The 27,848-nt window shown below is 41.5% G+C and overlaps 1 protein-coding gene across 3 annotated transcripts in view; it reads left to right on the forward strand.

Annotated features, from left to right (window-relative positions):
• Positions 1-27,848, forward strand: part of LOC124801523 (putative tRNA (cytidine(32)/guanosine(34)-2'-O)-methyltransferase) — a 66,965-nt gene that overhangs the window by 3,311 nt on the left and 35,806 nt on the right. For all 3 annotated transcript variants that reach the window (XR_007017113.1, XM_047263094.1, XM_047263084.1), the window contains exon 2: positions 6,724-6,847. Coding sequence is in view for 2 of the 3 variants with exons in the window: in XM_047263094.1 (XP_047119050.1) it covers positions 6,727-6,847 (121 nt within the window). In the remaining variant the exon portion in view is untranslated. The remainder of the gene's footprint in view (positions 1-6,723; positions 6,848-27,848) is intronic.

Here is a 27,848-nt window from a genome sequence, read left to right on the forward strand (position 1 = left end):
TGTGAGAGGTATGTTTCTTGCTTGGCTACTTCTTTGAAGAGTAGGCTCAAATATTTTCATTTATGACCTGATTTTCACCTCCTGGGAGTCCTGAACTTCTTCTTGGGTGTTTTCTTCTGCAGTGGTTTGGGCCATAAAAAATCATTCATATGTTGTTTGGATGCTAACTTCTGCCTGTTGTTTTTAACTTCTGTCCTCTCTGGTACGGCTTCTGTGCTGATTCCCTGCCATTTGTTCATTCGACTAAAGGCATATTTACTGTTACATTTTGGTTTCTTCTACGGTTATTTTCATATATTGTAGTGATACTATCTTCTGTGTTGCTTCCTTGTCATTTGTTCGTTCCATGGTATGCGTATTTACTGTTAATTTTTTGGTTTCGTCTTCTGTTATTTTCCCATATAGTAAGCTTACAGTTTCGTTGAGTGACTGATCTGCCTGCTGCAAGCAGTTAACAGAGATCAGTGACTGTGTGGTGGGCTGAAACATGCCTGAATAATGAAGGTGACAATAGGCTAGTGTCTTTCTGACAGTTTTTGAAGTTTATTATAAATGTGAAACTAGAATCAGAGCACACAGATACCATATGCACCACATAAATTATGACCAATTCCAACACTTCATATTTGTCATTGTCTTGACTATCATGAAACACATTCTGTGGCTTGGGAAGTTCAGAATAAAACTCTGTTCATTTCAGGCATGAGATCCAGCAATATTGTAAAGTCTTTGGTTTCAAGATTGATATGGTCTACCTATGTATTTGGGCACTAGATTTTTCAAGACACCTACAAACAACAGGAAAATGACAAATTGTGGCATCCCAAAGTGTGACATTGAGAAAATGGTGGGTTCCCATGACCTGAAAGGAGAATATGAAACATTAAACAACAGTTCCCAGCAATCTGTTGGAAACTTCATCATTGCAAAATTTCTGAAATCTACAATGTTCCTGTGTACATTAACTTTTGATTTGGCAGCGAGGTTGTTAACACACTTTAAAGCTCTGACATCCTCATCATCCATTTTCCAGACTGTAAAAGGTGTAGCTAGTCTGGCTTGCTGAGTAACTAGATACCAACCTTCAGGTGAGGAAGCTGAAGCAGTTTCACATTGGCAAACCTAGATAACAATTCAACAGCCCAGAAGAACAAAATTATTCTTTGTTCTTTGGGCCCATACAGAAGTGAAATCAGAGAAACTGGTGTGTGTTTATACGTACACTGGGCGTACAACACAAATAAAACTGGTTTACCATAAAATCAACAGATATTAGAAATATGTATACATTCTACTAACTCAGTATCACTGATAGTGTGCTTCAGGCCCTTGTGATTCTCAGTGTGTCATATGTTTTTTTATGTACATGTCCTGTAGCAGCTAATGGCTAGAGTGTGATATTGGACTTCCCGCATCCCTGAAATGTTGATTTTGATATGTGTTATAGCAATAGTTGGACACACATTGTCTTCATTTACTGTTTCACATTCGCTCTCCAGTCCTCAACAGGAAGAAGTCTCAGATGTGGGTTAAGAAAATGTCCTTAAGAGGGATTATTAAACTTGTGTCAAGGGAAACAGAAATACTGTTGTTTCTGTTGATCTGTAATGATGAGTAGGTTGTTAATGAAGTGAAACGTGTCATAAAAACGGCACTTCATTGTCTAAGCAGCTGCAGAGCACAGTTCAATCATGCCATTTTTAATGTTAGATTTTTGTGAAAATTATTATTTGTAATGTAGCATATGTATTATTTTATTAAGCTGTTCAAGCTACAATTGAATTACACATTAAAAATATGCTTTTTTTGGAATAGATTGAAAAATCAGCCAACCAGTTGCAAATAAAGGTTTATTATCTCTTGACCATAGTTTTGATATTTGCAAAAATATCTTCTTCAGAAGCATTGGCCTTATTACATCACATGATGCCACAATAGATTAGATGAATCCGAGCGGCTCTTTTCACAAATGAAATTACTGCTGGGTGGCAGCATTTTGACATGAACAATTGTTAGAAGGTAGTTTTGATGTCACATTTTCCAAATCACATCGCTATCCTAGAGTGAGTGGCCTAACATAAGGAGGAAAAGTGGGTCTTTTGTCTTGGAAAAAAGTGAGTCTCTTGTCTCCTCCATCTTCTTCCAGGTTTGCTGTTTCTTTTCTTCTCTTGAATGCCCTTTAAGGGGATTCTTTTTTTTTCGTGGCACTCTCCACTGGCACAAATGCAGGGTCATCTGTAGTATCTTGACACTTCGTTGGAAGATGATTAGTGTGACAGTAGCTGTGTTGCAGTATACTGACACTGCAACCTGGCTGGAAACTGAGAGCATGCAAATCTGACATGATTGTCTACATATATGCTCAGATCATGAAAGTAGTTTGGGAAGAAAAGGTGTTTCAATCAACAAAGAAAACTTGTTCCTATTGTCAAAGTTAAAGTATAATTTATGAAGTAAGTGTTTTCTGTTATGCCTGGAGAATATCTCGGATCTCTGAGCTTCATGTCTACATCTTTTTCCCGTAATTTACGAGGAGTTTATAATGTGTTGAATACATTGCAGTGTGTACCGTTATCATTATTCACCCCCACATCATTAAATAGAAAGACTTGCCTTGGAGGCTGAAAGACCCCAGACACGGCCTTCTGGCCAATAATGCCATGTGATCATTTCATTTAACACTTTCAGTTTAGGTGAAGCAGTTTCAAGATAGTCTATGAATTAATTAATCATTTCTAAATGAAATAATGGAAATGTAACAATATTATGAAAGAAAATTTGCTACCATATAGAGGAGAAGCTGAGGCGCGACTCAGCATCTGTGCTGTATGGTGAGTAGCAACTTTCCTTTGATAATATTGTTTCACATCTAAATGAAGTATTCGGCAATATTGCTAGTGATAATTTGAACAACCAGAAATACAGGGTGGTTAAAAGTCTGTTATTATTTGAAAATTTAATATTTCACGGGATACTGTAGGCAGGGGAGAGGTAAAAATTGACACACATGCTTGAAATGGCAAGGGTTTTATTGAAATGAAAACAAAATGCACAAAATGACCAACAGGTGGCACTTTGTAGGATATAAAAGCAATAATTAGTATAAAATTGATGTTTAGCAAGGACAACTATATGCTCTTTATAATTAATGCTTAACATGTCTGTCATTCATCAACAATTCCTCTAGTCGAGAGACAACGTTGTGAACAGCACTGTACAGCATAATGGTAGGTATGACGAGAAATTGCCAAGAACGTTGTCTTTTTATGTCCCTAATAAGGTCGGAGGATGGCAGTAGACTTGCTTATTTATTTATTTACATGTCAAGTTCCGTAGGACCAAATTGAGGAGCACATCTCCAAGGTCATGGAACGTGTCAGTACATGAACTTGCAGCATAAAAGTAATAACAGATAAAAATAAATGTTCATGAACCTGAAAGGAAATCAGTCCATAAGTTTAAGCAAACGCTATCAGCAATACAATGAGAATCAGCTTAATTTTTCAAGGAACTCCTCAACAGAATAGAAAGCGTGACCCATGAGGAAACTCTTCAATTTCGATTTGAAAGCACGTGGATTACTGCTAAGATTTTTGAATTCGACTGGCAGCTTATTGAAAATGGATGCAGCAGTATACTGCACACTTTTTGCACAAGAGTTAAGGAAGTCCGATCCAAATGGAGGTTTGATTTCTGCTGAGTATTAACTGAGTGAAAGCTGCTTATTGTTGGAAATAAACTAATATTGGTAACAAGAAACGACAATAAGGAATATACATATTGAGAGGCCAATGTCAAAATACCCAGACTCGTGAACAGAGGTCGGCAAGAGAGTCGTGAACTCACACCACTTATTGCCCGAACCGCCCGTTTCTGAGCCAAAAATATCCTTCTAGAATGCGAAGAGTTACCCCAAAACATAATACCATACGACATAAGTGAATGAAAATAAGCAAAGTAGACTAATTTATGTGTCGAAGTATCACTCACTTTTGATACCGTTCGAATAGTGAAAATGGCAGTATTAAGTCTTTGAACAAGATCCTGAACGTGGGCTTTCCACGACAGCTTACTATCTATCTGAACACCTAGGAATTTGAACTGTTCAGTTTCACTAATCATATGCCCGTTCTGTGAGATTAAAACGTCAGGTTTTGTTGAATTGTGTGTTAGAAACTGTAAAAACCGAGTCTTACTGTGATTAAACGTTAGTTTATTTTCTACAAGCCATGAACTGAGGTCATGTACTGCACTACTTGAAACTGTGTCAATGTTGCACACAACATCCTTTACTACCAAGCTAGTGTCATCAGCAAACAGAAATAGTTTAGAGTTACCCATAATACTAGAGGGCATATCATTTATATAAATAAGGAACAGGAGCAGCCCCAACACTGATCCCTGGGGCAACCCCCACTTGACAGTACCCCACTCAGATCCCACATCACAGCCGTTATCAACATTGTGAATAATGACCTTTTGCTGCCTGTTGCTAAAGTAAGAGGTGAACCAATTGTGAGCTACTCCCCTTATTCCGTAATGATCCAACTTCTGGAGCAATATTGTGAGCTCAACACAGTCAAATGCCTTTGCTAAATCAAAAAATATGCCAAGCGTTCGAAACTTTTTGTTTAGCCCATACAGTACCTCACAGAGAGAAGAGAATATAGCATTTTCAGTTGTCAAACGACTTCTAAAGCTGAACTGTACATTTGATAGCAAATTGTGTGATATAAAATGATCAATTAACCTTACATACACAGCCTTTTTGATAACTTTTGCAAACACTGATGTCATAGAAATAGGTCTAAAATTATCTACATTATTCCTTTCTCCCTTTTTATAAAGCGGCTTTACTACTGGGTACTTTAATCGCTCAGGAAACTGACCATTACTAAAGGAAAAATTACAAATATGGCTAAATACAGGGCTAACAGTACTTTAATATTCTACTAGACACTCCATCATAACCATGAGAGTCCTTAGTCTTCAGTGAATTAATTATTGACTCAATCTCCCTCTTGTCTGTATCACAGAGGAGTATATCAGACGTCAATCTCGGAAAGGCATTTGCCAAGAAATTTATATGATTTCCTGTAGAAACTAAATTTTTATTTAATTCACCAGCAATGCCCAGAAAATGGTTGTTAAATACTGTACATATATCTGATTTATCAGTAACAGAAATATTATTACTACGAACTGACTTTATATCATCAACCTTGTGCTGCTGACCAGACACTTCCTTCACAACTGACCATATGGCTTTAATTTTATCCTGTGAATTAGCTATTCTATTTGCATACCACATGTGACTTGTGACTTCATGTAACCCTACTACCAAAAATCACATGGATTGAGAGGTCTGGGGACCTGGGAAGCCAAGCATGATGGAAGTGGCGGCTCATCACATAATCCTCGCCAAATGATGTGCGCAAGATATCTTTCATACATGTAGCATTATGAGGTGGAGCACTGTCCTGCATAAAAGTCATGCCTTTCAACAGATGTTTATCAGCCAGGCAAGGTATGATGCAGTTTAGTAATATATTGGCATACATTGCACCAATCACATGACATTTTATAAGCATTTCTTAATCAGTGTCACTAATGTGTTGCTGTTGAGCTCCATCTGTTGGCTGGTTTTTGCACTCATTTTTGTTTCAATAGATCCTCATGTCATTTCAGGCATGTGTGTCAGGCGTTACCTTTCTATCAAAATTATTCATTTTCATATGTTAACATATTTTTGGCCCACCCTTTATATTGAATGTTTTAATTATTTTGACAAGAGGGTGGATGTTATTGTGAGCAACAGTTCAGGATTGAATATACTAGTACATATCTATTTGGGGATTAATTGTTACTCATCACATAAAGGAGACATTGAGCATCAGCATATAGAAAACAATGTTTACTGGAAAACTGAGAGAGAAAATGTATGTCTAGATCACTATTCAGAGAAAGTAATTCACACCACACAGTTACATAAAAATGATGCTCTCTCTCTCTCTCTCTCTCTCTCTCTCTCTCCCCCTCCCCCTCCCCCCTCTCCCTCCCTCCCCCTCTCTTCCTCTCTCTCTCTCTCTCTCTCTCTCTCTCTCTCTCTCTCTCTCTCTCTCTGTGTGTGTGTGTGTGTGTGTGTGTGTGTGTGTGTGTGTGTGTGTGTGTGTGTGTGTGAAAGAGAGAGAGAGTGAGTTAGGGATTGAGTGATTGAGAGAGAGATGGCCTTTTTCCAAAGGTGAGGTAATATTTATCATTTTCTACATCTCTGTTTTCTGCTCACCACCTGTTCTACTCATTGAGTAGCGACCTATTCTCATGGCTGTATTTATTAATTGAAAGGTTTAATCGATTTGAATTAGACCAGACTGGCATCAATGCATAGGCAGACACATGCTGGAGTGCAAGGCAGTCATGAGCTCATGACTTGTAGGTACCATTTTTTATTTAGTTTTTCTTCCTTTGCTGATGAAGCTTGCATTACACTAGGTATTGTAAATATTGTTACTTGTTCATGTACAGGGAGCTGCTGCTGTTTATTCTAAGAATTAACACATGCTCTGAGGAGACCCCTATTAAGGATAGATTGCCTCTTTTGTGACGACATAATTTCTTCGTTGCTTAAAATTATAACATCAACAGCTAGTTCCAACAAGAAAGCTTTTTCTATCTCACTCATATTCATGTAGTAATTTTTTTCTTGTCTTGTTATTATTTCAGAAAATGGGGAAAACAACAAAAGACAAGAGAGATATTTACTACCGCATGGCAAAAACTGAAGGGTGGAGAGCAAGGAGTGCTTTTAAACTGATACAAATTGATGAAGAATATAATATTCTTTCAGGTAACTAATCATGTTGTTTTCTTATTTTGATGTATAACATTAAACCCAGTTCTTAGTGACATCCTTCCCTTCTGTGAACAGAAGTGTGATGTACTGTGCATACGAGAAACTCACAGAGATACCCAGCAATGATGACTGAAAATACCTGGTTTGCAGCTAGCTGCAGAAATACCTCGTGCTAAATATGGAAGTGCTGTTTTCGTCAAGCCAGAAATCCCAAGTCTTGAGTGCCTATTGTACACATGACAATAACATCGAGATCATCACCTTGGAACTCAGCAACTGTGTGATCACATCATTGTAGAAGCCTCATTCCGAAAAATTTGTTCCTCCTAAAAACTTTGATTCGCGGAAGATATCTGTGGTAATAGGGAATTTTAATAGCCACAGCCATGCCTGGGGATACACTCAAGAAGATGAAAATGGTGAAGCCATTATATCTTGGGCTGAAACTGACTCCCTGTCCCTCATTCATGATAGTAAATTACCTCCATCCTGTGACAGTGGAAGGTGGCAATGAGGGTACAACCCTGACCTCTTGTTTGTGAGTGAAAATGTAGCGCAACAGTGCCACAAATCAGTGTGTCATCCCATACCTAACACATACATAGGCCAATAATGTGCCGACTTCTTCCCATCATAAGACCTCGAGAAATTGGTTTTAGACGAAGGTATAATTTCAAGAAGGCAGATTGACTGAAACTTTCTAAAATGCTGGACAATAAAGTTCATACAATTAAGCCTATGCCCGAAGAGTATGAACACTTTGTTGAGCTTGTTAAATTCTGCTCGCGAGCATGTATCCCAAGAGGCTGCAAGACAAACTACCTGCAGGGCGTAACTTCAGAAACAGCTACATTGCTCGAGGAATATTATACCCAATACAATGAAAACCCATTCAGTGAGGAAACCTCCCAAATAGCTAGATCTGTCTTCTCCCCAATCTCTGAGGCAAAGAGAACACAGTGGGAGAAACTGATTGAAGACTGTGATATGAGTAGAAGTAGTGACGAGGCCTGGAGGCTTCTAAAACAGTTGAATTATGACCCTTCAGAGGTGAATATGCATGCGAATGTCTGAGCCGATCAAATTACACACCAGCTCATACAAAATAGGAAACCACCTTAATCAACCAGGCCTGGTAAGAAGACGTGTGAGAGATGTTCTGACCAAGAAACCAATACTCTGCTTCAACCATTTACCCAGACTGAGGTGGATCTCACTCTGAGTAAGTGCAAAAATTGGAAAGTGGCAGGCCTTGATGATATAAGAGTTGAGCAGATAAAGAACTTTGGGCTGATAACGAAAGCATGGCTGAGAGACCTAATGAACAACAGTGTCCAATCCTGCAAGATTCCTAAACTCTGGAGGAAAGTCAAAGTTATAGCTATCTGCAAGCCAGGCAAGGACTAAAGTGACCCTAAAAGCTACCGCCCTATATCTTTCGTATGTCATCTGTATAAACTTCTTGAAAGTCAATTCTTGCCATGCCAAAACAGTAGATGTTGCTCTTAATGACATGTGTCGTATCATCACCGGGTGCCTGAAGCCTACTCCTCTGGATAAACTGTACAGCCTTGCGGGAATTGCATCCACCGACATCCTCTGAGAGGTAGTGGCAAAAAGTGAGAAGAAAAAATCAGAAACTTCTGAAGCTCACCCCCTGTATGGCTATCAACCAGCAAACCCACGATTAAAATCCAGAAAGAGCTTCCTCAGATCTACCAAGACTCTAGTTGGGGCAGTACAGCAATGCTGAATCGAACTATGGTGTGCAAGACTTACCAGTGCTGTGGGCTGGATTACACCAAATGAAAGACTACCACCCGGCTACACAGAGAATTGGAGTACATGGAGATCCCTCAACAGGCTACACTCAGGTGTCACGAAATGTAAGAGCAATTTGACTAAACGGGGTTTCCTAGAGGAGGCGCCACTCTGTGAGTGTGGAGCAACGCAGATGACCTTCCACCTGCTTCAGTGTACCCAATGTCCAGCAACATGCACAACAGAGGACCTGCTACATGCAACGCCAAATGCAATAGAGGTCACTAACTTCTGGGCAGCAAAAGTGTAAATAATTGTCTTGTGTGTATATATATATATATATATATATATATATATATATATATATATATATATATATATATATATATATATATAATGGAAGGAAACATTCCACGTGGGAAAAATTATATATAAAAACAAAGATGAGGTGACTTACCGAACAAAAGCGCTGGCAGGTCGATAGACACACAAACAAACACAAACATACACACAAAATTCAAGCTTTCGCAACAAACTGTTGCCTCATCAGGAAAGAGGGAAGGAGAGGGGAAGACGAAAGGAAGTGGGTTTTAAGGGAGAGGGTAAGGAGTCATTCCAATCCCGGGAGCGGAAAGACTTACCTTAGGGGGAAAAAAGGACAGGTATACACTCGCACACACGCACATATCCATCCACACATACAGACATCTGCTTGTGTCTGTATGTGTGGATGGATATGTGCGTGTGTGCGAGTGTATACCTGTCCTTTTTTCCCCCTAAGGTAAGTCTTTCCGCTCCCGGGATTGAAATGACTCCTTACCCTCTCCCTTAAAACCCACTTCCTTTCGTCTTCCCCTCTCCTTCCCTCTTTCCTGATGAGGCAACAGTTTGTTGCGAAAGCTTGAATTTTGTGTGTATGTTTGTGTTTGTTTGTGTGTCTATCGACCTGCCAGCGCTTTTGTTCGGTAAGTCACCTCATCTTTGTTTTTATATATATATATATATATATATATACACACACACACACACACACACACACACACACACACACACACACACACACGACATGTAAATATTGTACAATATTTTATACATCGTAAATGCTTCTGACACAAATAAATAAAATAACTTGCCTTGGTACAGAAAGGGGTCCAATATTCAGGAACACACATTTTCAACAAATTGCCAGCACCTGTTAAAAACTTGGTTTCAGATAAAGCACTGTTTAAACAGAGTTTGAAAGACTTTCTGATAGGCAGCTGCTTCTATTCTATAGATCCATATCTTAACAGAGACTGTTAAGCCAGCTTAAGTAAAAATGTCTGTTAGATTTTTGTTTTGAAAACACTTGGTCACAACAGTCAAAATTAGGTATTTTGTTTATGATAAATTATTAATAGTGCATAACAATGTTTCATTCTGGCAGTGTGTTAATTCTGTAAATATTAGCTGTTCCAGTTTACCACATTGTATTCACCTATTTAGACAATCTCCTGACAAATGATCAGGGCAGTAAGTATTATATTCAAATGTTTTATGTTATAGTTTCTGACATGTTCCATGCCCATGAGAATCATCTCATTTTTTTTGGGTCTATGGAATGAAAACTGGATCTAATCTAATCATCAGGCACAGGTGAATTCATGTTAATTATCAACGTTTTTACTGGCCATCCAGTTCTGCTGAAGCAGTTATAAAACCATTCAAAGAAAGTGTATGCTCAATAGCGCAGAAGTACCCAGATCATGCAACATTAATTGGATTGACTTTAATCTATTAAGTGTAGACTGGAACTATGAAATTACAATCGTCTGTCCATAACTGTTCATTCTTTGATTGCTCTTGGAGATGGCTCATCTAAATTACAACACATAAAATATTAGTTCAATTTATTACATGAATGATATTTAACTTGATACAATCCTTTGCCATAGGAGCGCTTGATAATTTACAACTGTCATTGACTATTAAAGCATCACTTGATATGCTAATTAAGAAACTGTTTTCTTGAAGTACAGTGTTCAGCACTTTCAAAAGTATGTTTATATCTGAGACTTGAATAACTCTTTAGTCCTGCTCAATGGTGTTGACTGCTTCAGCTAAGGTCATGAGCTGGGGGCAGATCCCTTCCCACCTTCTCAATATTGACTTCTGTGCAAGAGCGCTGCTGTGCGGAGAGAGAGGGCATATTTTTGTGATGCACTTTTGATCATGTTTTCCGAAAACTGCCTTGAACAGCTACGCTGACATAAAAAATATTGCAACACCAAGGAGGAGTTCTGCAAAGTAAACGAAAGTTGGTAGATGTATTTCTACATCTGACAGATGATGTCTTTTCAGATTTTTCACCAGTATCATAAGAGTGGCACTAGTAATGCCACGGTGAGGATGCAAATCTAATTTGCTTTAAATACTTGCTGTAACAGTCGTGAGTGTGTTACCTTTCGGGATTGGTTGTGATGAGTTGATGTTAGTAAAGGATGCCTTTAAGGCTACAAAGATGTCATTGTCAACACCTCACTGAGTTTGAACGAGGTCGTGTAATTGAGCTACGGGAAGCTGGATGTTTCTTCTGTGATATTGCAGAAAGATTTTTCCTTCTCATCCCATCCGGTAAGTCTCCGATGACCTGGTTTCTGGTTGGATTTTCTGAACTGTTACCCCTTTTCCTAACACACTCCAGTGCTTTTCCTTTGCCCCTTTTCCTTCCCCTTCAGCTCTTTTGCCGGAAGAAGGAGCCACTGGCTCTGAAAGCTTGCGTAAGTTAAACCTTTGTGTGTGCGTGTGTTTGTGTGTGTGTGCGCGCGCGTGTGCATGCACGCGCACGCACTCCTGCACTCCTGCTGCCACTTGGTGAGTAGATTTTTTTATCTATTCAGTTACATTAAAAAGGCTTGTGAGAAGAATAGCCACTGTACATGATTACTGGCAGCAGTCAGTGGTCACGAGAATGTACAGCCGCAAGAAGACCGGGCTCTACACGGCCACATGGCACTGCTGAGAGGGAAGACCGTAATGTTTGGCATATAGCTCCGTCATATCATACTACATGTGCAGCAGCAATTTTAGCAGCAGTTGGCGCACCGCAGTCATCACAACGAACTGTCACAATTAAGGACAGCTCTGATCGAGATGCCCTGTAATGAGTATTCCACGGATCTCAAACCCCTGCCACTTTTGACTTCAATGATGTCAAAAAAAAGCTTGTTGGAGGGTAGGATGGAGTTCTGTTGTGTTTTCTTATGAAAGCTGGTTCTGCCTCAGCACCAGTGATGTCTTTGTGTTGGTTAGGAGGAGGCCAGTTGGGGGCCTGCAACCATCCTCTGCGTGCTAGACATTCTGGACCTGCACCTGGAGTTGTCATCTAAGGTACGATTTTGCATGAAAGTAGGAACACTCTTTTGATTATCCCATGCACCATGACTACAAATTTGTACGTCAGTCTATTTATTCGACAAATTGTTCTGCCAGACATGAACAGCATTCTAGGGGGTGTTTTCCAAAAGGGTAATACTTGCCCACATATTGCTGTTGTAACCCATTATGCTCTAGAGGGTGTCAACATGTTGCCTTGACATGCTCAGTTGCCAGGTCTGTCTCCAGTTGAGTACGTAATGGACATCATTGGATGAAACTCCAGGATTGTCCACAACCAGCATTAACCATTCCTGTACTGACTGACAAGTGCAAGAGGCATGGAACTCCATCCCACAAACTAACATCTGGTATCTAGACAACACAATGCATGCACATTTGGGTGTTTGCCTTCAACAGTCTGGCAGTTATTAATTAATTAATTAATTAATCAATTATTAATGTACCAGTATTTCACATTTGCAATGGCTTATCTTGCGCTTACATTAACCTGTGATCTTGCAATGTTAATCACTTAAACATGTTACCGTGACAAATGTATTCCTGAGGTTATTCTACATTAATTATTTTTTGGTGTTGCAATTTTGTTCCTTGATTAAAGTTAGACAACCCACATACAATGGAAATATTTTAGGTCTAGTAGCTATAAACACGCTTGACGTTATTGGCAGTGTTAGTGTAGAGAAGAGGGATTAGCGATCGTGATGTCATTATAGTGACGATATTTACTACAGATAATAAATCCGTCAAGAAGGCCAGGAGAGTATTTATCCTACAAAAACCTGATAAGCAGTTGTTATTTCCATTACGACACTCGCAGAGGTATTAGGGACAAAGTTGAAATGGGTTGTAAATTGTGCTGTGGAGGCATATGTACTAAGTAAGTGGATTAAGGATGGAAAAGACCAACCTCGCTTTAATAACAAAATTTGGAAAATAATGAAGAAACAGAGACTGTGGCATGCTCATTTCAGAACAGAATGTACAAATGTTTACAGGCAGAAGTTAGTGGAAATGTGTGTGTGTGTGTGTGTGTGTGTGTGTGTGTGTGTGTGTGTGTGTGTGTGTGTGTAAGAAGATTGACGTACGAAGTGTCCAACAATTTCCACTGCTATAGCTTAATGAAAGATCTTGCCAAGGACCCAAGAAAATTGTGGTCATAAGAAAAACCACTAAGTGGATCAGAGGCTTCTATTGACCAGCCAGAGGTGGCAGTAGAATACAGCAAAAGGAGAGCTGAAGTTTTAAATTTCACGTTAAAGAAATCATTCACACAGGAAAATCCTATAAACATACCACTGTTTGAATGTCACACAGACTCTTGCATTGACTACATAGAAATAGGCATGGCATCACTGGCGTAGAGGTGCTACTGAAACATTTAAAAACAAATACACCTAAGATGCCAGGTCCAGATGGAATCCCAATTCGATTTTACAGGCAGTATTCTGCGACATTTGCCTCTTACTAGCTTGCAAAGCACCAAGTCCCAAGCAATTGAAAAAGATTACAGGTGGCTCCTGTACATAAGAAAGATGAAAGAATGAACCCACGTAATTATAGACCAATATCCGTAACATTGGTTTCCTGCAGATTTCTTGAACACATTCTGAGTTTGAATGTAATACATTTCCTTGAGACTGTTATGTCCTAGCCAGTAATGCCACCCGAGCCCGCTGCCAGAAGGTTGGCAGCATCAAAGTTCGGACGCCGTCCGCATAAGCAGCGCCAGCGAGAGAGGAAATCGCCGCAAGTCTGCGCGTGCCACCGCTGGCTTCTGGCTTCTTAAGCGCTGGAGTCGCGAGCGCTAGGACAGTTCTGTATTCGCCGCTCAGTTGTATACTCACCACCGAATTGTGTACTTGCTAGTCAGTTGTGTGTTCATCGCGGCAGAGTTGTTGTCTGTCGTCAGCCGACGCTGACCTAGCCGCTCCGACTCGAACTAGACAGATTTCTGTAGACACCGAGTTCACTATTGTGTTTCTGTATCTTCATCAATAAAGATAAGTACCGACTTTTATTTAATCAGACTGTTTGGGGTTTCATCTTTCTGTTTACTGTTCCAGCGGACCGGTCGGCCCGCTATTAAAAGTGTGGCGGTGACTTCGTAAGCCATTTCTACAGCCAAGTGTTTGTCGCTACGAACACCGCCACAAAACTGGCGACGAGGTCTTCCGAACTCGTGTGCAGGGCTGGTTCAACTTGTTCTTGTTATACTAATTATAGCGATAAACTTTTGGGGGCTGGTTTAATTTGTGTTCACTATGTCTGCCGAATTACAACAGTTGATCTTGTTACAGAGTCAGCAAATACAAAGTCTGGTGGAAGCAATCACCAAACAAGCGGCTAATCCTCCAACACAAAAGGAACAAGCACAGGCAGCACCACAGTTCCGGGCTTTTGATGAATCCAGAGAAGAATGGCAAGAATATTTCGCGCAGTTGCAGGCGCACATGACAGTCTACAAAATCACAGGTACTGAGCGGCAGCTTTATTTAATTTCCACTGCAGATGTGGAAATCTATCGACTCCTTTGTAAGTTGTTCCCGGAATCCCAGCCAGAAGCTTTAGACTATGATGTTGTTGTTAACAAGCTTGCTGAGTATTTCGAGTCGCGAGTTCATGTGGCAGCAGCCAGATTCAAGTTCTTCAGATTAAAGAAACTGCCACATCAATCTAATAAACAGTGGTTAACAGATTTACGGGGCCTCACCCGTCAGTGCCGATTTAATTGTGTGTGTGGAGCTTCCTACAGTGATGTCATGCTACGAGACGCTATTACTCAAAACATTGCAGATTCTCGTATTCGTGCTGCTATCTTAAAGTTGCCTGACCCGTCATTAGAGACTGTGATGAACATCATTGAAGCCCAAGATACTTTTGACTATGCTGAGTGTGAGTTAGATCAGCCATGTATTTCTCAAATTGCCTGTGCTAAGCAAGTTAGGTCACGCCCGCGGCCCCACCGGCAGAGTCAGACTGTAAACACTAGCCGGCCGCGTCATGTTAAACACATTCGTCAGCCGCGTGTGCAAAATGGTAGAGTTAAGTCTTGCCCTAAGTGTGTTCTTGCTCATCCTCGTGAACGTTGCTCGTTAAGAAACGCGGTTTGTCACTTTTGTCAACGGAAAGGACACATCCAGACTGTTTGTTTGCGTAAACGCAGGAACAATTCTAGTGCTGCCCAGCCCATGGATATTCATGTTCTTCAAAGCCAGCCCGCCCAGAAGGTCGCGTTTAAAGACTCTTCCACGGTTCGTGTGGGTAATAAACTTGTTCGCAATAAGCCACCCACCCAGCCCTCTGCTATGCGACCCAAGCGTAATTCAAACGCTGTAAAAAGAAATGTACAGACTGCAAGTGAAGCGGGAGTTGTTGTTCCACCCGCCCAACCCACGAGTTGTCGTAAGCAGCAGACACGCGCTAAACGCGCTGCTTTTGTGTCTTCCGCCTCCACTGCACCGATCCAGAGACAGTGTAATAAACTATTTGTGAAACTACGCATCCAGGATAAGACCTTCAGTTTTCAATTAGACACTGGTGCGTCTGTGACTCTCATAAATAGTGCTACGTATGCGGCTATCGGCCGCCCTAAACTTTCAGCGGCAAAACATTCTTTGGCTACTTATAGTGGCGAACAAATTCCTGTGTTAGGTGTATGTAGCGTGCCAGCCACATTCCGTGGCAATACAAAAACAGTTTCATTCACAGTGCTCCGCGCTACAGACAGTGTAAACATTTTCGGATTAGACTGTTTTGACTTGTTTGGCCTGTCTATCCAAGACAATGTGTTGCAAATTAATTCTGTTGTTGTTCCTCAAGACAGCATAACCGATTTGTGTAAACGATACAGTGACATATTTAAAGACGAACTAGGTTGTGCTGCGAACTTTGCCGCTCATATTACGTTAAAAGATAATGCTCAGCCTCGATTTTGTCGTGCTCGTCCAGTGCCTCACGCCCTCCGGGCACCTGTAGAAGATGAACTTCGTCGTTGGCAAAACAACGGTGTTATTCAACCCGTATCAGCGAGCCAGTGGGCTTCTCCCTTAGTTATTATAAAGAAACCGTCTGGCAAGTTACGTTTGTGTGCTGATTTTAAGTCGACAGTTAATCCTCAGACTGTCATTGATTCTTTTCCTTTGCCTAGACCGGACGAGCTGATGGATAAGTTAGGGGAAGCTCGTTTCTTTTCCAAAATTGATCTCCGTGAAGCATATTTGCAATTGCCCCTCGACGAGCAATCACAACAGTATTTTGTCATAAACACGTCGTTGGGGTTGTTCCGTTTTCTGCGTTTGCCTTTTGGTTGTGCGTCAGCTCCAGCTGTTTTTCAGCGTTTTTTGTCACAACTTCTGGCTAATGTGCCATCGTGTTGCAACTATTTAGACGATATTGTTGTGTCCGGTCGGACGCCTGCTGAACATTTCCGTAATTTGGAGTGTTTGTTTAAAGTGTTGTCTCAGGCAGGCCTACGTTGCAACATCGATAAATGTTCATTTTTCCTTACGGAGATGGAGTATCTGGGACATGTTATTAATGCCCAAGGCATTCATCCCTCCCAGTCACATTTAGCAGCTATTCGTGATTTGCCCGCCCCTCGCAATCTGCATGAATTGCAAGCAGTTCTTGGCAAATTGACGTATTATATTAGGTTTATACCTAATGCATCACAGATTGCTGCACCGTTGCATCGTCTCTGCCGTAAGAATGTTCCGTTTGTGTGGTCAGCTGATTGCCAATCAGCCTTTCAGCAGCTTAAAGAGGCTTTATTGAATGATCGTTGTCTGGTCCATTACGACCCTAACAAGCCTCTGGTGTTAGCTTGTGATGCCTCTTCTTTCGGCCTCGGTGCTGTGTTGTCTCACCGAGTCGGTAACACCGAACGTCCTATTGCGTTCGCATCTAAATTCCTCAACAAAGCTCAGTGTAATTATAGCCAATTGGACAAGGAAGCGTTGGCTATTGTGTTCGGTGTCACAAAATTCCATCACTACCTCTATGGTAGACCATTCTATTTGGTAACAGATCACAAGCCCCTGACATCACTGTTTCATCCGTCTAAACCAGTTCCTCAGCGGACAGCTCAGAGACTACAACGTTGGGCTCTTTTGTTATCACAATACCAGTATGAGATAATGTATCACCCTACAGCTCAGCATGCAAACGCTGACGCACTTTCTAGGTTGCCGATTGCTGCGGATGATGTCTTTGATTCCTCTGAAGACTCTTGCCATCAGATTGACGCCGATGAGCATCAATCCCTCCGGGATTTTCCGATTGATTATCGTCAGGTGGCACGTGAGACAGCTACGGATCCTCATCTGAGTTTACTATTACGTTTTGTTCAACGTGGTTGGCCGTCCAAGGCAAAGGACATATCGGATCCTGTGGTTCGTCGCTATTATCCGCAACGTCATCTGTTGTCTGTTTCGCACGGAGTTTTGCTGTTACGCACAGAGAATGACCAGCTTCGTGTAGTGGTTCCCCAAGTGCTCCAATCCAAGGTCCTCGCCTTGTTGCATCAAGGTCATTGGGGAGTGGTCCGCACCAAGCAGCTTGCCCGCCGTCATTGTACATGGATCGGCATTGATAAGCAGATTACGCAGATGTCTACAGATTGTTCAACGTGTGCCGAACACCAAGCTGCTCCGCCTCAACGCTATTTTGAGTGAGCACGCCCTGCCGGTCCCTGGCAGCGAGTACATATTGATTTCGCTGGTCCATATTGGAATTCTCGTTGGCTCATCGTGATAGATGCATTTAGTAATTTTCCGTTTGTTGTGCCCATGCAGTCTACAACGTCTGCACAAACTATACAGGCGTTGACTTCAATTTTTTGTATTGAGGGTCTTCCAGAAGTTTTAGTGTCTGACAATGGTCCACAATTTACCTCTGCTGAATTTGAAAGTTTTTGTTCTGCCAATGGCATTCGCCATGTTCTTACTCCGCCGTTCCACCCTCAATCGAATGGTGCAGCGGAATGTTTTGTACGCACATTCAAGGATCATATGGACCGCCTTCGTGCTACGCACTCTCGTCAGCAGGCCCTCATCACGTTCCTGTCGTCGTACCGGACCACGCCACGCGACGGCCCTTCGCCTGCGGAGCTTCTCCACGGCCGTCGTCATCGCACCCTCCTACGGTTGTTGCACCCCCCCGGATCGACCCGCCGCTTCTGAGCATCGCACGCGTTTTCAGCGCAACGACGCCGCTTTTTTCAGAGTTTATCACGGTCGCCGTCGTTGGGAACGTGGTACCGTGATACGTGTCCAGGGTCGCGGTTTTTATACTGTTCAAGGTGCTACTGGGGTGCACAGGAGGCATCAGAACCAGTTGCGCCGCGCTGGCCGCCCGGATTCTGCCGCTCGTTCTTTGTCCACAGATTTGGTCCGCGGCGGGTTCCAGCCGCGCCTTCCGACTTCGCTGCCGCCCCCAGGGCAGCAGCAGCAGCCGTCGCCGCTACCACGCCGACAGCCCATCCCGTTGATGCCTCCCGCGCAGCTTCCTCCGGGAGCGCCCCAGGTGGTCGCTCCGGCGCCTGCGGTCCCTCTTCAGTCGCCACCGCCTTCGGAGCTGATGGACGTCGACCCCTTAGCCGGGCCGCCTTCCAAAGCGGTGGCTGTGCAGCCTGTCCTGCAGCCGCTTTCCTTGGGCACCCCCAAGGAGTCTGACACCGCAGCGCCTTGTCCGGCGCCCTCTCAGCAGCCGTCGACGCAGCGTCAGGAGACGCTGCCTCTCTTCGTGGGTCCCGACGCCCCGTCGCGTCCAGTACCAGAAGCTGCGCCCGTGGTCACAGGCGTGCACCCTGACCTCGGTTTTCAGTCGGTGTTTCCCGAGGCCCCGCGCAGCCAGTGCTGGGGTGCGGACCGGGGACTGCCACCGACAACAGTCTCCGCCCCGGTCTCTTCTGCTACGCCTGCGGCCAGACCCCTCCCCCGCCGTCGTCGCTCGCCACGTCATTATTCAACGACGGTGCGGCGATTTGGGGGGGAGGAGTGTTATGTCCTAGCCAGTAATGCCACCCGAGCCCGCTGCCAGAAGGTTGGCAGCATCAAAGTTCGGACGCCGTCCGCATAAGCAGCGCCAGCGAGAGAGGAAATCGCCGCAAGTCTGCGCGCGCCACCGCTGGCTTCTGGCTTCTTAAGCGCTGGAGTCGCGAGCGCTAGGACAGTTCTGTATTCGCCGCTCAGTTGTATACTCGCCACCGAATTGTGTACTTGCTAGTCAGTTGTGTGTTCATCGCGGCAGAGTTGTTGTTTGTCGTCAGCTGACGCTGACCTAGCCGCTCCGACTCGAACTAGACAGATTTCTGTAGACACCGAGTTCACTATTGTGTTTCTGTATCTTCATCAATAAAGATAAGTACCCACTTTTATTTAATCAGAGTGTTTGGGGTTTCATCTTTCTGTTTACTGTTCCAGCGGACCGGTCGGCCCGCTATTAAAAGTGTGGCGGTGACTTCGTAAGCCATTTCTACAGCCAAGTGTTTGTCGCTACGAACACCGCCACAAAAGAGACAGTAAAGCTTCTGTCCACAAATGAGCACAAATTTAGAAAGCGTCACTCACGCGAAACTCGTCTTGCTCTTTTCTCACATGATATCCTATGAACCATGGATGAAAGGCAACAGGCAGATTCCATATTCCTAGATTTCTGGGAAGCATTTGACGTGGTACCCGTAGCAGGCTGTTGATGAAGGTCTTGAGCACATAGACTAGTTTCCCATATATGTGAGTGGCTCAAAGACTTCCTAAGTAATAGAACCCATATCATTGTCCTAGATGGTGTGTGTTCATCAGGAGATTAAGTGTGGGAAGTGGTAGGACCACTCTTATTCTGATTGTCAGGATGAGCAGCAGTTTATGACTGCCTGCTGATGATGGTATGGTGTACAGGAAGGTGTCTGTCAAATGGCTCAAGGAGGATACAGGATGACCTCAATAGAATATGTAGTTGGTGTGAGAAATGGCAGCTTGCTTCAAATGTAGAAATATGTAAGTTAATGTGTTCAAGTAGGAAAAAGATCCTTTAATGCTTGAATACAGCATTGGTAGTGTGCTGCTTGACACAGCACAATTATTAAATATTTAAGCATAATGTTACAAAGGATATCCCAGATCACATAAGAAACAGATTGATCCAATGCTTACTCTGGGAGGCAACCCTCGTCAGTGAACAGGCAGCAACAGCATGACACCCTTATTTTGGGCACCAACGATTAGATGGCACTCCTTTCGGTGAAATAAGTGGCAATCTCATCCAAATGCAGGCATCCACAAAGTGCTGTCCACTTGCTGGCAGCTTCAACGTACAGATGTTTGCTTGTTTCTGAGAAAGCATTGCTAGTTGATCAAGTCATCATGCCAAGTGCCTGTGAGTACATTAATCGTAGAAGGAGCAGACAGACAACTCCTCAACTAAAAATGTTCAGATTTCCTGTCAGAGACAATGAAAGGTCACAGAAATGGATTTTGAATTTAGTCAAAAGAATATATTAGAAGTGAGAACTAATAAGGGATCATAAGCTCTCAAGCCCCACTAAATTTTGTCTATCTTACATGTTGATACAACTATGAATACAATCAATTATTGACAAAATTATTTAAGTGGAGAGATAAAAAATATACTCACCAAGTGGCGGCAGAATACACATGTAAAAGACGGTTGTCATTGGCAAGCTTTCAGAGCCAGTGGCTCCTTTTTCAGGCAGAAGGGTTTGAAGGGGAAGGAAGAGGCGTGAAGGAAAAGGACTAGAGAGGTCTTGGAAAAGGGGTGGATTTTGGGAAAGTCAGCCAGAACCGCGGGTCAGGGGAGACTTACCATTTGAGATGAGAAGGAAAGACTGAATGTTGGGGGCTGCATTGGATGAGATTTGAAAACCTGAGAGCTCAAAGGTGGAAGACGGGGTAATATGCAGACAGAGATTACTGCTTAAACATTGTGCATGAGGAGAAATTGCTCCTAAAGGCGGAAGAACTTCACAGTCAACGGCATAGGATGGAGAAGGCAACGGGAAACCACTCCATTAAAGATCACTCAAGATATCCCAAGAATCAGTAGCGCACCATGCCAGAATCTTCTGTTAAACATAAATCCGGAGTAATAGTCCCCCAATCGGATCTCCGGGTGGGGACAATGGAAGGTCAGGCAAAGTTGAAGAATACACTAAAAATAGCAACATGGAATGTAAGAACACTCCTCCAATGCGGGAAATTAGAGAACCTCAAACTAGAGATGGACAGAATGGGAACAGACATAATAGGAATATCTGAGATGCGATGGCCTGAACCAGGAGACTTCAGATCAGGAAATTATCGTATCATTCATACAGGTACTAACCAAGGAACAACTGGAATCGGTGGAGTTGGAATAATTCTAAAAGGAAAACTCGGGAATCTAGTCACAGGATATGTGCAATTTAACTCTAGGATAATACTAGTCAAAATTGGAACCAAACCAAAGAACACGGTAATAGTACAAGTCTATATGCCGACATCGGCAGAAGAAGACGATGTAATAGAAACAGTGTATGAAGACATCAACAAAGTTATAAATTATGTTAAAGGTGAAGAGAACTTAATTATAATGGGAGATTGGAATGCTAGTGTTGGAGAAGAGAAAGTTGACGGAATTGTAGGGAAATATGGTCTAGGAGATAGAAACGAAAGAGGAAGCCGGCTAATTGAATTTTGTGCCAAAAACAAGTTGGTCATAGCGAACTCCCTTTTCAACCACCATAAAAGAAGAAGGTACACGTGGAAAGCCCCAGGAGATACTAGAAGACACCAAATCGACTATATATTAGTAAAATCGCGTTTTAAAAACCAAATCAAGGATTGCAGAAGCTACCCGTCTGCGGATATTAATAGTGATCACAACCTTGTAATGATGAAATGCTTACTCAAACTCAAGCGATTAGAGAGAAAAACGAACAAAGTATGGAACAGAGATAACCTAAAGTCTGAAGAACTAGTGATCCCTTATGCACGGAAAACTGATGAGATGGCATCAAACATTATTCCCGGGAGTACTAACGAGGAGTGGAAACAAATCAAAGAAGGCATACATAAAGCAGCAGAAGAATTTATTGGGAAAGCCAAACCTGTAAACAGGAAAGAGTGGATAACACCTGAAATAATTTGTCTAATGGAAGAAAGAAGACTATACAAAAATGCCTCTGACGAGCAAAGCGAAAACAAATATAGAAAGCTTAGAAACCAAATAAACAGAGAATCTAGGAAAGCAAAAGAAAATTACCTCAACAGCATTTGTAAAGAGGTGGAGGAAAACATGGTTAAAGGAAAAACTGACTTGGCCTACAGAACAATAAAACAAAACTTTGCTAAACGGAAAGTAAAATCTTCAGGAACTATAAAGAACAAAGAGGGCAAGGTACTATTTGGATATGACACGCTGAAGAGATGGCAAGAATACATTGAAGAGCTATATCAAGGAGACCCTCTAACAGATAATATGATAGAATTAAGCGAAGAAGTAGAGAAAGAAGAACTAGGGGACACAATTCTGAAAGATGAATTTGAAAAAGCACTAAAAGAACTACCAGATAAGAAAGCGGCAGGTGTTGATGATATACCTTCTGAACTAATTAAGAAATCAGGAGACAAAATGAAAGCTACATTACTGCAACTCATACAGAAAATATACAAAACAGGTGAAGTTCCTGAAGACTATCAGAAATGCATCATATTCCCCATACCTAAGAAAGCATCTACTATGGACTGTGAAAACCATCGAACACTCAGTCTTCTTTCACACGCATCAAAAATTCTAATAAGAATAATTTTGAAAAGAGTTGAAAACCAATTGAATAGCACTCTAAGTGAAGACCAATTCGGTTTTAGAAGCGGTGTAGGGACGAGGGAAGCAATCTTATCTTTAAGACTAATAATTGAGAAACAAATTTCCAAAAACAAACAAGTATTTATAGCCTTCGTAGACCTCGAAAAGGCATTTGACAATGTTGTATGGCCAGAAATGTTTAGAATTCTGAAGAAGGCTGGTCTGAAATATAATGATAGAAGGATAATCTTTAAAATATACCAAAATGAAACAGCCTTAGTTAAGAAGGAAAACAAAGAAGAAACAGCAAGAATAAGGAAAGGAGTGAGACAGGGATGCCCACTATCTCCAGTAATTTTCAACGCATATATCCAAGAAGCAATAGACAAAATAAGAGAGAATATTGAAGTAGGAATAAAACTTAACGGAATGAAAATAGATATGTTGCGATATGCAGATGATATCGCCATAATTACAGAAAGGAAAGAAGATTTAGAAGCCGCACTCAATGAAATGGAAAACACCTTAAAAGAACAGTATGGAATGAAAATAAATAAGAAAAAGACTAAAGTGATGGTGAGTGGCGCCCTGAACTACAATGAACCCATACGAATAACAATAAAGGGAGAGAAACTAGGGCAGGTTACAGAATTTAACTACTTAGGTAGCAAAATAACAGCAGATGGAAGGAGCAAAAGTGACATTAAAAACAGAATACAACTTGCCAAAATAGCATTCAATGGAAAAAGAAACTTACTGACGAGTAGAAATGTTAGTTTAGACGTAAGAAAGAGAGTCATGAAAACCTATGTGTGGAGTACAGCCCTTTACGGATGTGAAACTTGGACTAGTGGAAAAGAAGAAAAGAGAAGATTAGAGGCATTCGAAATGTGGTGCTACCGGAGAATGGAAAAAATCAGCTGGCGAGACAAGGCTACAAACGAAGATGTCCTCAGAAGAGTGAAAGAAAACAGATCTCTTTGGCGAAATATACAGAAAAGAAGAATAACCTTCATAGGTCACATTTTACGGCATAACAATTTCATTAAGAGAATATTAGAAGGAATCATTGAAGGAAGAACTCGCCGAGGACGACCTAGATTAAGCTACATTCAACAAGTAATAAATGACATCGGGTGCCAGACCTATGCAGATATGAAGAAGAAAGTTGACAAAAGAACGGAATGGCGTGCTGCTGCCAACCAACCTGTGGGTTGATAACCGAAGAAGAAGATGAGTTAATAAGAGTGAAAAGCTCAGTGCATTGTATGTAACAGAGATGGAAGGTGGGTAGTGATATGATGATGTTATTATGTGGCAACTGCATTTCCTGCACAGGAACCATATGAAATTTTGAAATGAAATCATTGCCATCATTGGACATTTGTTTTTGTTGTTTCACTATCACAATCTTGGCTATAGAACCATTTTTAAATGCAAGATGAAAACTGAAACCTGTAAAATATATAAATAACAGAATGCAAGGCATAATGTAATTCCATTTTAATGAGTGATGCTTTAGTTGTCACCTTGCACTTGAAAATGGCTCTGCAGCCAGAATTGCAGTAGTGAAATAAATAAACAATAAAAACTAACAGTCATATGGCAGCAATGATTTCATGACTGTGGCCCCAGCCAAGAAAACACCATCCTATAATTTCATTCCTGAGTTCTAAAATTGGGTGCATACTAGAGCAAAATGAAGCAAATGTGAGTGAACTAGTGTGAAGCTTCATTTATACTGCAGCAAATGAAAGTGAACACAAGCAAACGAGCATTCACAGACAATTCACTCGTAATCACTACCACAGCATTATTCCAAAATTTTGCCAATAGGTTGGATGACACCTTTCTCTGGGTCCCCATTATAGTTGAGGAAGAAATTTGAAAGCAGAGCCTTAATTACCGATGATAAACATAAAGTAGTTCACAGCGGAAGAATAATTTTTCTGCTGCTAGCGCAGAAGTAGAGAGGATGCGAGCTTCCATTGATGCTTTTCTAAAAGACTCACAACAAATTGAACATGAGCAAATGCCAAAAAAGCCTACCAAACATGACTGAATGTTTGAATGTTTGCTTTCACTCACCCACCATTTATAGTGGAGAGAACTGTCATTTGTTGATGGCCGCTCCTGTGTGTTTGCCCTGGTAGAAACCGGGCTTAAGTGAGCAATTCATCAGTGCTATCTGCCATTCTTTTCTATTACTTGGTGTCTGTTCCATGAGTATTAACACAGTAGTGAATGGAAGGGAACACAACAGAATGAGAATTTCATCTCGCACACTCTTGCATATATTGGTATTATATATTTGCTACTAAATTGTTTCTCACTGTGAACATCTAAGCACGTACGGGAAAATGAACAGCTAAGCACTTAAGGGAAAACAACATAATAGACAGGATTTGTTTCACTTATGAAGCCAGAAATGTCGTGTACAAGAAGAGATTAGGAATCATGTGTTTCTGAACTTTTTCATAAACATTAGATGCTTGGTGGATAGTGAACTGAAAATCTAACTCTGCTGAATGTTGTTTGCTCACACCTGCCTACCTTTTACACATCTGAGAATGCAGTTAGTTCTGATGTTTGTTCGCTTAGTCTTAGCCAGGCTTAAATTGTCCTTACAGTAGAGACAACATTCCCAGAATTTAAGCATGTAATGTAATGTAGAAAAGTCTCTTGAATGTACACTAAATTATGTAATGATCTGGAAATCAAAATATTTAAATTAGTCCAACATAGCTTGAAAATAAAGAGCTCTGTTACCAAATACTGTATGAAAAATCCTTTTTATGAAGTTAATACTCATTGAGCTATACAGTCAAATACACTAATTATCCAAAACATTATGAGCAATGCACACTGTGACATCGGATGCCGCCTGATAGTGCTGTGAGCATGACTTGGTAACAAAAGTATGTAAGTGGAGCCAACAAATGGGGATCACCCCAGCGAAGATATGGGCTGCAACTGGTGAAATCAGTTGAGATAAGTGACCTTGACAAAGGGCGGATTATTATTATGCAGAGTGTGTGAACAAGTATGCCAAAAAAGGTGAAGCTTATTATTGAATGTTTATGTGCTACTATCCTGAGCATCCACGGAAAGATGTAGGAGGGTAAAACTACCAGTAGGTGTTAAATGGTTGTAGTCTATGACTCTTCACAGAATGTAGTGTTCGGAGACTTGTCTGCTCTGTAAAGTAGGATAGATGGTGATCTATGGTGTCTCTGCTGAAAGAGCACAATGCTGATACACAAACAAGTGTTTCAGAGCACACCGTTCATCATACATTTTTGACCATTGGAGCTTTGCTGCAGACGACCCCTGTGTGTTCACATGTTGACCCAACAATGTCTTCAATTATGACTGCAGTGGGCACAGGACCATAAGCATTCGAGCGTCGATCAATGGAAACATGCTGGCTCTTCAGGTGAAACACATTTTTGCTACACTAGGTTGATGGTCGTCTCCACAAGTGTCGTCATAGAGATGAAAGGCGGCTTGAAAAACATGCAGTGCACCATGGGCACAGGCTAGTGGGAGCAGTATTTTGCTATGGGAGGCATTTTTCTGCACTTGCATGGTCCCTGTGGTAGTAATTGAAGACATTCTGATGGCTGTTAACCACCTGCATCCCTTCATGCTTGATGTCTTCCCCAATGGTGATGTCATCTTTCAGCAGTATAATTGACCATTTCTTGGTGCCAGAACCATGCTACAGTGGTTTGAGGAGCATTATAGTGAACTCTCATTGACGTCTCAGCAATCAACTTTGCCTGAAGTGAATTCTGTGGAACCCATCTGGGTCACTATTGGGACTGAGTATGCAAATGAGTGGCCTGTTATTTATGTGAATTACATGACCTGTGTGTAGACATCTAATGCCACATACCTTCACAAACCTACCAACAAACTGTTGGATCCCTGGTACACAGAATCAGTGATGTAATTTGTTCTAAAGGTGAACAAACAAGCTTTCCTGGCTCATCAGTGTATAAATATATATTTCACATTTTTCTGACAGACAGTTATTGTTACAGGCAATGTCAGATTGCTGGGTTTGGATCCAGAAAAGCCGGCCGGTGTGGCCGAGCGGTTCTAAGCGCTAAAGTCTCGAACCAGGCAACTGCTACGGTCGCAGGTTTGAATCCTGCCTCGGGCATGGATGTGTGTGATGTCCTTAGGTTAGTTAGATTTAAGTAGTTCTAAGTTGTAGGGGACTGATGACCTCAGAAGTTAAGTCTCATAGTGCTCAGAGCCATTTGAACCATTTTTTGATTCAGAAAAGTTGCACAACAGACTCCTGTGTGATGCTCAGTTTGAAGAGAGAGCATTCGTGAACAGCAGGAAATAATGGCGTACACGTACAACAGTTCCACTAAAATTTACATCTGATACTGGCTCTTCAGTAGTATTTGAAGGGTCTAGTGATAAGATTTATATGCCATCACCTAAACTGAAAGTGAGCACAGCAAGAAGAACATACAGTGCTGTTAGTCACCTTCTGGAAGAAACTAACGTAACACCTTAGAAGGGTAAAGCATTTCCAGATCTGTAAGAAATCACAAAAATACATGCGAGACAAGTTAAAAGAAAACTCTGTATGGTGCACCATGATGATACTCCAAGGAAGCAAAAACTGAAACAGAAAATTCGTACTAAGAACAGATCTTTAAAAAACAAATCTTTCCACTTGTCAGAAATTAAGGATAGACTGTTGCACTGTAGAAGCTCAAATAATAATGCCCACATCTTCAGCTGTTTCTGTTTCCTGCTTATTAGTCCAGGGGACTGGCTGAAATGCAGTGCAAGAGCAAAAAGCATCAGTGGTCTTCAGTTGAGAAAAACCTCTGTCTAATGTCATTTTACAAATCTCCAGCGGCATATAAATTTTTGCGAAAATTGGGTATCATATGAGGGTTGGAATTTTAATAGTAGCAACTATATATTTACAGCTCGTACAAAATAGATTCATGATTCAAAGTTTACTGACCTTCAAAGTATTCACAAGCATTGTGTATAACCCGTTGCTGGCGATGTGGAAGTTGTA

The sequence above is a fragment of the Schistocerca piceifrons genome, chromosome 1, assembly GCF_021461385.2.
Source record: "Schistocerca piceifrons isolate TAMUIC-IGC-003096 chromosome 1, iqSchPice1.1, whole genome shotgun sequence".
NCBI lineage: Eukaryota > Metazoa > Arthropoda > Insecta > Orthoptera > Acrididae > Schistocerca > Schistocerca piceifrons.